At 47.1% G+C, this 12323-nt stretch overlaps 2 protein-coding genes across 3 annotated transcripts in view; one reads left to right on the top strand and one right to left on the bottom strand.

Moving 5' to 3' along the window:
• The window catches only part of si:dkey-225f5.4, a 10782-nt gene extending 7757 nt beyond the window's left edge, over positions 1 to 3025 (bottom strand). The window contains exons 1-4 of one of the 2 annotated variants that reach the window (XM_005948691.3): positions 2912 to 3017; positions 2586 to 2679; positions 249 to 372; positions 1 to 129 (exon numbers count right to left, since the gene is read on the bottom strand). The exon at positions 1 to 129 is cut by the window's left edge and continues 29 nt beyond it. In XM_005948691.3, coding sequence (XP_005948753.1) covers positions 1 to 129; positions 249 to 372; positions 2586 to 2679; positions 2912 to 2928 — 364 coding nt within the window. In that variant the 5' untranslated portion in view covers positions 2929 to 3017. Of the gene's footprint in view, positions 130 to 248; positions 373 to 2585; positions 2680 to 2911 lie in introns of both variants that reach the window. The other variant, XM_042228233.1, reaches the window with a different exon arrangement.
• A 1064-nt stretch (positions 3026 to 4089) lies between these two features.
• LOC102305570 (WAS/WASL-interacting protein family member 2) lies at positions 4090 to 12323 on the top strand (the record flags this gene model as incomplete). The annotated part of the gene is given in 6 exon segments (XM_014329722.2): positions 4090 to 4318; positions 5386 to 5482; positions 5575 to 5872; positions 9607 to 9732; positions 9955 to 10611; positions 12239 to 12323. Coding segments are annotated over 5 exon segments (1232 nt in total), but the record flags the coding sequence as incomplete, so codon positions are not given.

Raw genomic sequence — 12323 nt, forward strand, 5'->3', positions numbered from 1 at the left:
TGAGTGTGTGTCGTCTGTCGTGGATCTGTTGGATTCTGTCCTGCAGAGATCTGAGCAGCGCCTCGGTCTCCTCCACCCCTGACCTGCTCTCCACCTTCAGTGCCTTCCACCTGCCCCGAGCCCCACCCTCTGACACACACACACACACACACACACACACACACACACACACACACACACACACACACACACAGTAAGTCACTTTCTTTGTGTTCTTTCCAGGTGAGACAGCACCACAGTGTGTGTACCTGGTTGGGGGGGGCAGGACTGTGCCATCAGTTGCTGGGCAGACTCCAGTCCTTCCAGCAGTGACATCATGGAGTCGAGGACAAACAGCTGACGCCACAGAACCTTCTGCATGCGACGGCGGTCCTGAACACACGTGACAGGACGATTTCAGGGACTGTTTTGATCTGTCAGCTGATTGTAGTAAATACAACATAAAAGAGATGATGTCACACAGAAATTAGAGCCAACTTAAAATAAACAATAAAACAACATCATAGAAACATGAGGGTGACACACTGACGGGGCTCAGTGTTCATACTCACTCACAGGAGCACAGGTATACGAAACATATTCCATAAACACACACTCACAGTGTGTGTGTTCTGTTAGCACTGTGGACTTTATCAAACACACCAAAACATCTGGATCCTGAGCATGAGGAAGAAGACTGACTGAAGCTCAGCTCACTGAACCACTGGCACGCTCCACACTGCTGCCTGTGAGTCATGTAACACGGCAGCCATTTTAATGAGAACAGACAAAGCAAAGCCTTCCGCCAGCGTCCTCCTTATTGACGTTTCTCAGCCTCGTAGCTGCACTTCCTGTATTTGTGGTGATTTTCATCAGACCCCAGTCTGTTTCTGCTGTCAGCCTGGAGCTGCTGAACACCTCCTCTACTTTATTCTAACGTTGCAGGGATGGCTGTAGCACGGTGACGTGTTACACACACACACACACACACACACACACACACACACACACACACACACACAGAGGAAACGGCTCAGTAACTGCGTGTGTGAGTATCAGCTGTCTCTGGTATGAACTAGAGATGGACCGATCCGATATTACGTATCGGTCCGATACTGACGTCAATTACTGGATCGGATATCGGAGAGAAATAAAAAATGTAATACGATCCTTTAAATATCAAAAAAGGCACCTCACAAAACTTGCAACACGGCGTAACTCGGCTCATAACCGTAGCACGTCGGAGCAGTGTGGTCACGTGATAGAGCGGCTGTGTGTATTTGCAGCCTCGCCAACCAGCATTTCATCTCCGAGGAAGTGATCCCAGAGAGAAGTAAAGCAAGTGTGTAAGTTCATCTCTGAATGTTTGTAAAGCATTCCCGCGTTAAGCTTAACAACCGATGTATGGAGCGACTGCCTCTCTCTCTCTCTCTCTCTGCTGCTGCTACTTAATCATGAAACTGATCAATGATCAGCTGATCGTCTCTCTTGTTTGTTTTTGGCCCAGAAAGAGGAAACCAGCGGCTGAACAACAGCAGCACGTTTAAGCTTGATAAGCTGTTGTTAGAATGTATTTAATATTAATTTCTACACCAGGATCTTTTTCTACGTAGCTGACGGCTGTAACTGTGCAGGGGCGGATCTAGCAAAGTTTAGCCAGGGGGGCCGATAGGGCATGAACAGGGAAAAGGGGGCACAAAGACATACTTTTGTTTCTTATTCTCATTTAAAATGTCGAGCTTTTAATAAATAATTATCTGAATCTTACACCCAAAGTTTTAATCTGATGTAAATGTATAGAAGTCCATTACTGTAGTAACTGTTAAGTCTAATATACCCTAGTAAGCTGTAGTACTTTTTCCTTTGGAAAGATACCATCTGTTCAATCTGCAGTTCTGTTGAAGAAAGATGTTGAATCCATTTAATTGTTCTTGAAAAATAATTGATTTCTGTGTATTTTTTTTCCACACTGCATCAAATTAAAGTTGATTACGTCGATTAAGCATCATGAGGTGGAGGGTGGTTCCTTATTTTTTTTTTTTTTTTGCTGGGAGTTTTAGAGCCCTATTAGTTGCTTAATATTTCTGCTAAGTACTCTTTAAAATACCAGAATAGGGAGGATGGAGCAGGTTTAAGTTTATTAGATTGATCAGTTTTGGTGAACTATGAAATGTTTTGGGTGCAGTGTGTTTTTTACATGCAGGTATAACAGAATAGCTTTAGTGTTTGTTTGTTTTTAACTTGAGTATGAACTTATACAAAAAGCAGCAAGATATTAAAAAAACTTTTATTGATTAAAAACACGCTATATCGGATTCATATTGGTATCGGCAGATATCCAAATTTATGATATCGGTATCGGACATAAAAAAGTGGTATCGTGCCATCTCTAGTATGAACACTGATTGAAGTCCGCTCTGATAGGCTGGCCTCACTCAGGTGAGAAACTTGAAAACTTGCGACTGAGCCAACTCAGGGTCTGCTCTCCATTTCATTGTTTACGGTTTAACTATTCCCTCAGTGGGGGTCAGAGGTCAGGGTTTTGTGCGTTTTGCGAGGACTCTGATGTGTTGTGAGGTGTAGGCGGACTATTTTCTGCCACAGACCGTAAGGAAGAGCACCATCCGCGCCGCCTGGTCGCAGTCCGGCTCCGGTTCTCCGCGGGGCTCCAGCAGGGCCGGATCACAACGCCGAAGCACGCTGACAGCAAACGAACAAACGAACAAACGTCAATACTGAACCCTCGGTGACGCAGACCGTTAGCTTCAGCTGCTAACAGCTAATAAACTTCAGATTTTCAATGTTTTATTTCATCACGCGAGGCAGAAAACCGTCGCGTGACCCACGGTTCACGTGTGAAAAGGTTTCTGGAGTGGAAACAAACATTTATTGATGAGATTGATCACAATATATTAAATATTTTCAGACTTACGCTCGCACCGCCGCCATCTCTGTTTTCAAATATCCGCGCTCCCACCCGGGAGCTGATTGGCTCTCTGACAGTGACGCTACAGGCAGTTAAGCCAATCATCGTGTTGAAGACAGCGACGCTCAGCGGTGAAATCTGAAAAGCACCCATGAAATAAAAAGGTTTAAACATTAACAGTTTTTTTTAAAATTATTAAACTTTATTGAGAAACAGTATACAGAACATGTATACAACCAGAACAGAATGAACATATGCCAGGGGTGTAATACAAAGAATTACATACATTCAAATAATTTGTAATTACTACAAATAGTAATAGTTTTCACAGCCTTTTTGTTAAGTGATCCACGAATCAATTTTATGTAACATAAAACATCATTATAGTAATGTTTAAAATTAGGCTTTTTGTTACTGTATTTGCATTTGTGAAAATAAAATTTAGCTACGATAACTAACAAGTTTATTATAAAGTAAACATCTTCTTTTTTGCCTTCGAAAGAAACAAAATACTAAACATTAAAAACGTATTTTTTCAGGTTTAACTAATCCTGACGCAGAGGGGGAGGAGCCACTTCAGGTCATTCAGGTAAAACATGGAGTCGAGTGAGAACAGAGTGTACAAACTGGTGTATTACATTTAAACTTTTACATTTTTACAAAGGGTCAAGAGTCTTTACCCGAAAGAATTTAAAAAGACGTTTAAATGTGTTTTATGAATAGAGAAAATGATTGCTGTTTTTGAGATTCTTTAAAAATTTACTTGATATAAATTTTATTTGATATTATAAACTCATAATATTCTGATTGAACGCTCGTGATCAAGACAACATTTGATTTCGAGAACTTCATGTTAAAAGAGATCAAAACGAATCTCTGCTTCTCCTTCTCCTCTAACCCTCTGCATGTCCTCCTTCACTACATCCACGTCCTCTGAGGTCCTTTTCTTCTCCTGCCTGGCAGCTCCAGCTTCAGCTTCATCCTCCCTCCTCTGCACATGCTCAGACCATCTCAGCCCCTCTGAGATGGTCTGAATCCCCGATGGACTCATTTCCATCCTGCTCACTCCCAGTGAACATCTGAACATCAGATTTTTTTTTTTAAAAAAGGGGGAAATATACGGAAATAAAATAGCACTAATCTTATAAATGCGCTCATTTGTCTTTATTAAAGAGAAATGGGTTTAAACTTGTAATTGTGTAATAAGAATGGCAGAATGCCGTTATTTTAGTGAGCATGCGCAGGTGCAGCAGCAGGTCACGTGTTCTTGTAGAGAAAAATAAAGAAATCTCTGCAGAGCTGAGGCTAACGGCGGAGTTACGGTCCTCACGGCGGAGATTCCGGGAGTGAGAAAGCAGCCAGCGAACCGAGAGAAGCATGAGCTAGGCCACAGAGACGCGGTGACGCTCACAGGTACCGTTTATTCACCTCACCTGTCCGAATGTGCGCAAAGCTAACGCGCATGCTAACGCTGAGCTAGCAGATTGGGCTCGCGATGGAGCTAACTCCGCATACTGATCAGCCTCTGCGGGGGGAGGATTGCACGGATAGATGTTGGTCACTGTGCACACAGCTGGAGGGGAGCGCGGTGAGGAGGATGAATCGTTAGCCCAGCATCCTAGAGAGACCCGGGCCGGTTAGTCCGGAGCCAACCCCCCCGCCCCCGGACCCGGGCTGGTGGGGTCCAGTGGAGGCAGAGAAGCTGTTCAATAGTTCAGGTTTGACCAACAGAAAACTGGTTTAAGCCACCAGGTGAATCCAGATGGAAGCCTCAGGGTTCAGGCCTCCGTCACAGGAGCAGCCGCTCACCTCTGACACATAGGCTGCGTTCACACTGCAGGCGAAAGCGCATCAAATCTGACGTTTCTGACCCTGTGCGACCCATATCCGATCACGGTCTGACAGTGTGAACGGCGCAAATCCGATATTTTCAAATCCGACCTGGGTCACTTTCGTATGTGGTGCTGAATCCGACACATATCTGCGACTGCTGTTTGATGGTCATGTCGCATGAAATCCGTCTTTCACGTCACTGACACAAGACAGGCGCCGATTTTCAGCGCCGGAGAAGACATCGCGAACGCTTCCTGTCCATCCGGCGAAACTGTTGGGAACAACGTTGGAGAAACGTGAACATTTTATTTGTTCTGTATAATCTGCAGACTGACAGAAATCTGCAGCTAGAAGCAGCGCTCCTCTAAAACAGCAACAAGGATCATTATTAGGACAAATGTAAATAACAAGATAACTTTATAACTTAAAGCAAAACTGGGAAACGTAAAGTCAGAAACAGTCAAACATACTGTTTGTTTGGTCTAAACGGAGCGCGTTGTGTGTGACGTCTTCTTTTGCGCATGCTGCTTTGAGCGTTCACACTAGAGCGCGTTTGCTGTCGCATTTTATTTGTAGTGTGAACGAGCAGACAAAGAAGAACAGCATCGTCAGAAAGGTATTGATCGGATTGTGTGTCTGTGTTTCAGGTGATCAGGTGTGTGTTGTATCAGCTGCAGGATGCCCATCCCTCCTCCACCTCCTCCTCCACCTGGGGGACCCCCGCCTCCCCCCACCTTCAGCCAGGTGAGCTTTCTCTCATTCATAACCTGTGAGCCTGAGAAGACTTGCAGCATGTCACAGTCTGGTTATTTAACTCCACCTCCATCTCTCAAAAGGCCAATACCAGCCCCCCGAAGCTGAGCAAGGAGGAGGCCAAAGGTCGTGGCGCGCTGCTTTCGGACATCTGCAAAGGCGCCAAGCTGAAGAAGGTGGCGGTGGTAAACGACCGCAGCGCCCCGCTGCTCGACAGTAAGACTCAGACACCAAAGAGCCAAACAACCCCCACAGAGCACCCATACATTCGCTTATACCAGTACCTACACCAGCAGCAGAGCCTGCCCAAACAGCAGGGGGCGCCGTCTGAGGAGCAGAAGAAGACGGTCGGAGATAAGAGCCCCACGCTGTCGCTGGAGAGTAAGAACGCCATCTTCTCTGGTACTGGAGTCAGCGTGCAGGAGGCCGAGCGCAGCCTGAAATAGCCGCTGTGTTTCCTGTCCACCGAGGGAGAGGGGCAGACGGGGCCAGACCCGCTGAGGTCAGCTGACCTGATGGTCAGCAGATCAGCTGAAGTTTTCCCCCCCCCCCGACGGGGTCCTGGGGGTGCTAAGCTCAGCTACGGAGCGCTTCCTTTAGATTCCTGCGTCTGAAATCAGCTGATCGCTCATAACCATGTGACCAGCAGACGCAGTCAGATCAGAGCTGACCTAAACTTGCCTGCACAGCGGAGCACGCCTCACACTCATCCTGATGAATAACTAAACCTGTGGGGGGGCACGGGGTCCTGATACGGCCCCGGTCACGAGCTCACGCTTCAGCCTGCGATGTGTGTAAACATGGCGTGGGCCACGCGTGTGTGTGACTTGTTAGTGCTAGCGCTTTAGTTCAGACCCTGCGCATTAACACCACAGACTCCTGTTCTGGGATCTGTTTTCCAAAGTTGCCAAAATAAAGTTTAAACATGTTTCAGGACAAACGCTCAGCAGAGTTGAAACAGGAAGTGAGCGCAGGCAGGTAACACGCAGGTAATTCATCGAACCTGCTTGTGTTTCTGCTGCTGGCCAGCAGGAGCAGCCGCACAGACGGCGTTTAAATGTGACCCGGGTCCTTCGGGCTTATATGCGGTCACCCCTGAAGATCCAGCCTGTGCAGGAAACCCCGTTCCTCCTGGAGCTGGCACACTCTGGTCCACAAACACGCTCGTCGTCAGTGTGACGTCACAGCGCGGACGCAGGTGATTAATCTGGTATCAGTGTTGGGATTGGAGAGAGCGTCAGAGCTTCGACTCTTCTTCTGCGCACCCTCGGTGGCGGCGAGGTGTGAACAGCTTCAGCTGTACAGGCAGAGACGGCCGGCAGCAGCCTCTGACGCGCGCTCGGTCAGTTTGTAGAAGCAGGCTGAAACAGACGTCACTGCATGAGCTGAAAGACTGGAGGAGCGATCGCTCTGCTGCTGCTCCTCCGTCTGTAGACGGCTCGTCGTCTGTTTGACGGGCGGTTCTGAAAGTGGCCGTGACTCCTGCCCGTCATCGGGCTCACAGTTGACCTCCACACACACACGCCGTGTCCCCTCCGGCTCTGACTTCCTGTTTGTTTCTGTTCCACCTTTTCCTGTTTCTCCTCATCTGATCCGTTCTGTCTGTGTCGGCTTCACCCTGAACCTCCGTCATGTCTCTGCTCTAACTTCTCTTCCTTTCTCCGCCGAGTTCAGACTTCAGGTTAAAGTTGCACCACGGCGGTGGCGTGCGGGCTCGGTGGGCAGGTGACGGAGCGGCTGTTGAAACAGATGCTGCAGCTTCCTGCACAGCTGCTGATGACCTGATGATGCTTTCTGCTTTGCTGTGTGTGTTCCTGCTCTGTAAATGTCTGCCGTCCACGCCACCCACAGTTTCATCCCAAACCATCGACGCACTCGCGACCGCACGTACGCGACACGGCTGAGCGCTCACTTGTCGGTGGAGCTGATGTCCTGGCCTGATGCTGGTTTGCAGAACAGGAATGTTTCTAAAACTCTATAACGTGTCATTGAAAGCCGTGCTCGCCGTTTCCTGCGTAGACTCTGTCGGGCGACTGAAAGCCGCCCTATCACACACCGATCAGCAGGATCATTGTCGTTGTTATTTATGTAGCACATTTAACTCCAACAGCAACGTTGACCAAAGTGCTGAACAGAAAAACCAAATAACTCTCAAAGTGTATTAAAAGGCAGTGAATACCATAGATTGACAGTCGGAGCCTGTCTGATGTGTGGGGGGAGATTATTCCACAGTTAAGGCGCCACGACCACAAACGTTCGATCGCCTCCGTGAACCAGCCTCGAACTGGGTACAGCTAAAAGCAAAAGATCCTTTGATCTAAGAGATCCAGAGGGTGCAGAAGGCTGCAAGAGGTCCGATTAAACACCCAGGAGCCTGTCCGTTCAGGGCTTTAAGTCTACAGTACAATTTTAAAATCAATTCTGATGTGAACAGGGAGCTAGTGAAGACGGCGAGCATCGGGGAAAATGTTCACGTCTTTTAGTTTGTGTCAGAAGACGAGCTGCAGCAATCTGGACCGACTGCAGCCTTACAAGGCAGGTTCGACTAACTGCAACATATGAGAAGTTACAACTGTCTAAAAGATAAAAATGATCCCACCTTGGATAAAAGCCTCAGTTTGTACAACTGAGCTAATCTGTATTTTAAAGGTGAAGTTATTGTCAAATATAACCGCCAAATTTTTAACGTGCGACTTAATAAAAGGCTGAAGACTGCAGGCGAGAGTTAAAGTGCTGCGATTGCTACGAAACATTTAGGAAGTTAGAGGCCATCCAGACACTGATGAAGGCTTTTACTGGAGCAGAGCAGCTTCTCATCAGTCTGAGTGTCATCGGCGTATCAATCAAGTGTTATATTCGTTATGTGAAAGTTAGCTAGAGGCAGCATATAAATAGAGTAAATTGGGCCCAATATGGAACCCTGAGGAACACCACAAGTAAGGGGAACTGAAGAAGACGTGAAATAGCCAAAGCTCGCAGAGAAAGTCCTGAACCACTATGAGGGAAAACCCTTGGACAGAGCTTTAAAACCAGACTGAAACCTCTCCAGAACATTTTTATAACGACAGCTGTGTGCAAAGAAATTTTGTCTCGACTGTAAAGTAGAAACCCAGAACGTGTCCACAGCGGGTGGATGTTTCAGGAGTGAAACTGAGAGCGTGCAGCGGGATCAGTTAGCTTTTAGCTCGTACGCAGACACACCTTGTTAACCTGCAGCGGGACAAGTGGGCGGCAGACACCTCTGACCTTCCTCTACAGCATGAAGCCTGCCGAGGGCTGCACAGCTCGGTCATCCTGCTGCTTTCACTGCTGAAGGGTTGCTCTGCTTCCTGTACCCGTGTGCTCAGACCAGCTACAACTCGAGTTAGCATTTCCACTTCCTGTTTCCTCGCTTTGAAGTCAGTAGGCTTTCCTTTCAGTGTCTGAGAGGTTTACACTCAGGCCCCGCCCCTAACAATGCAAACTCTGACTCACTGCTGCCTCTACTGGACGGTAGAGGAACTGCAGGATTGGAGGTGAATTTATTTGTTCTAACATCGCCTCGTTAACCCACTGGCTTCATGAGCATGGAAAAGGGGCGGTGCTAACTTTAGAAGCAGAATGAGCCTTCAGGTAAAGGTGAAATAAAGACATTTTATCTCACGGGTGGGCGTGGCCACACTTCAGACCAACTTTACATCTACTTCCTGTAGCATGTTTTCAGTCATCATGACGTCTGGTCTGATGGTGGTGACGTGACTCCTTCCTCTTTCGCCCTACCTGACGGATACAATGTCTCCAGTTTGTTCCTGACTGATGCAGCCCTGATGATGTCACTGTGATCTAATAGGTTATAATCGATGTGTTTTCGACTGTTTGTTGTGCTGGCGATGATGTCATCGGAGCTGCGTGGGAGCGTAAAACACTTAAACTTAAAGTCTCACTTCATCTCACCTCATCTCACCTGTGGCAGTCTCCTGACCTCACCTGCATCCTACCTCGCGCACTAATCCATCCCATCGTCACGTCAGTGACGTCATCGTAGTGTCGTAGCTGTGGTGTCGGTGTAAAGCAGTGATGTCACACCCTCAGGAGGCGGAGCCCTCACTCATCTGTCCGATGGTTGTGGTTCTCAGAGCCGAAAGGAGGTGGAGCAGCTGCTGCAGGAGCCAATGGGAGCGGAGCAGGCAGTCCATCTGGTTGTGCTGCACCAATCGGAGGCCTGTTCACAGGCGGAGTTCCCAAACTAAGGCCAGTCGGAGGTGAGAGGTCATTTGCTACTTTGTCACTTTGTATTTTTTCAATTTCAGATTGTTTTTATTTGTTTTCATATTTTTTTTGTTTGTTTTTATAAAAAATCTTGTCAAATTTTAATGATATTTTTTATTTTTATTGTTTATTTTTATTTAATTTACAAATAAAAATAAACGGGTATTAATAAAGTTTTAGATGTTTGTAAAGTTACCTTTCCATATTTTCCATAGATGGCGCCGTCGGTCGCTCTCCCTCCACTCGGGCTGCTGCGCCCCGCCCTCCCAGCCATCGCCATGATGATGCAGAGAGCCCCTCCCCTCAGGCATCATCACCCATGGAGACATCTCGCATGCCGCGTCCTTCCCTCCCCAACCTGTCTTCATCCCCTTCTCCCTCTTCCCCCTCCTCTACAGCCTCATCCCCCTCCACCGGCATGAAACACTCTTCCTCTGCCCCTCCTCCACCCCCTCCCTTATGTCGCAGAGGTAACGCCCCCTCCCCTCCCACCTCCGCTTACAACAGAGAGAAGCCCCTTCCCCCCACCCCCAACAACACCCCTCCACTGCCCTCCAAACCCCCACCATCTCCTAGCAACAGCAGGCGCCCTCCTACCTCGGGAGGAAACCCCGTGTCCTCCTCCTCTCTGGCCCCGCCCCCTCCACCATACCGCATCACTAACGGCCCAGCTGGTGGCGGTGGAGAGGCAGCACCCGAGCTGCCACAGCGCCACAACTCACTCAGCAACAAGAGGCCCGCCCCCTCACCAGGGGGCCACACCCCTTCCAGAGGCCCTGCCCCTCCACCTCCTCCAGCGTCACCTACACCCTCCCAGCAGGGTGCCAACAGGCCACCGCCCCCTGTTAGAGAGCCGCCAGGTAGAGGAGCAGGTGAGAGGTGATGTCCTTAAGTTACACAGGCAGTAAGATATAGTGCTCCGGGTGCATTATGGGAAATTTAAGAGCAAATGTTCATTTTATTTTCATGAACGCTTTAACAAATATAACACATTTTAATAAAAAAAAATTATTTAAAATAATGTTTTGCGTTCTGTAGACATTCCTGCAGTTTAACTCATTGGTGTTATCTGGCCTATAATTAGCTAAGACAGGTCTAGTTTTATTTTTTTATTTCTCCAGGCTAAATGATGATCCTCTAAATTTGTGACACGCCATTTCCTCTCCAGATTACGAGTCATCTGCTTTAGGCTACGTGTTTGAGAATTATACCACGGAGTCAGGTACTTCTGATTAGAGGCCTTAGTTTTCACAGGAGCTACAGTATCCAGAGTCGTACGTAGTGAGGAGGTGAAATTATTAACAAGATAATCGACCTCTGTTGGGGTAGCGTTCAGATAGCTGCTCTGCTCTGTGTTGGTACAGGGCATTGGAGATGATAACAGTGGGTGGATTATATTCTTAAACTTAGTTACAGCGCTTTCAGAAAGACATCTACTTTGATAAAGTCTACTCTTCACTGCTGTGTAATCAATTATTGTAAATGTAAATGTTATCAGGAAATGATCAGACAGGAGAGGGTTTTCAGGAAACGCTGTTAAATGTTCAGTTTCTATGCCATATGTTAAAACAAGATCTAGAGTGTGATTAAAGTGGTGGGTGGGTTCTTTTACATTTTGAGAGAAGCCAGTTGAGTCTAATAACAGACTAAATGCCATGTTGAGGCTGTCATTTTAGCATCTACATGGATGTTAAAATCACCCACAATAATTATTTTTATCTGAGCTCAGAACTAAATTAGATATAAAGTCTGAGAAATCAGACAGAAACTCTGTGTAAGGCCCAGGTGGACGATAGATGATAACAAGTAAGACTGGTTTCTGAGTTTTACAGCTGGGGTGGACGAGGCTGAGCATCAGGCTTTCAAATGAATTAAAGTCTGTCTGGGTCTTTGGTTGATTAATAGGCTGGTGTGAAAAATTGCTGCCACACCGCCCCCTCGGCCTGTGCTTCGAGGTTTCTGGTAGTTAGAATGACTCGGGGGTGTTGATTCATTTAAACTAACATAATCATCCTGCTGCAACCAGGTTTCTGTAAGGCAGAGTAAATCGATTTGTTGATCAATTATTAAGTCAGCTCCTCGCTGACGTGTAATTACAACAGTGAGTGTGTGATGAAGTGGGTGTGTCTGCTCGTCAGTCATGGAGCAGGTAGACCAGCTGCTGTGATCTGAGCACACGAGCTGTGGACACTCAGGGTTTAAATTAGATGCAGTGACGGGTTTAAGGTGGAAATGCTGGAATAAAAGAAGAGATTCTGAGGTTTTCACCCTCAGGGGAGTTCAAATCATGTTCAACTCTGGACGTCATGTGATGGAATTTATTTAATCGTACTTGTTCTGAAAATATTCAGATTTTTTACCTTTGGTTTCGTTTTTCTTTTAAAAATTATTATGAAATTGTTGTAACTTCATAAAAATTTAACAAATTATTTTTGATTGTTAGACAGTTTTCAGAAGTACAGTCACCTGTGTCGATCACCTGTGTCGATCTCTCCTCAGCTCCTCCGGTTCCGGTCCAGACGTCCTTGAGGGCTGGTGGCAGAGAAGCCCCGCCTCCCCCTCCTTACAGGACACATGGTAGCCC

The sequence above is a fragment of the Haplochromis burtoni genome, unplaced genomic scaffold (genome assembly GCF_018398535.1).
Source record: "Haplochromis burtoni strain Fernald_Lab_line unplaced genomic scaffold, NCSU_Asbu1 Contig_313, whole genome shotgun sequence".
In the NCBI taxonomy this organism is placed as follows: Eukaryota; Metazoa; Chordata; class Actinopteri; order Cichliformes; family Cichlidae; genus Haplochromis; species Haplochromis burtoni.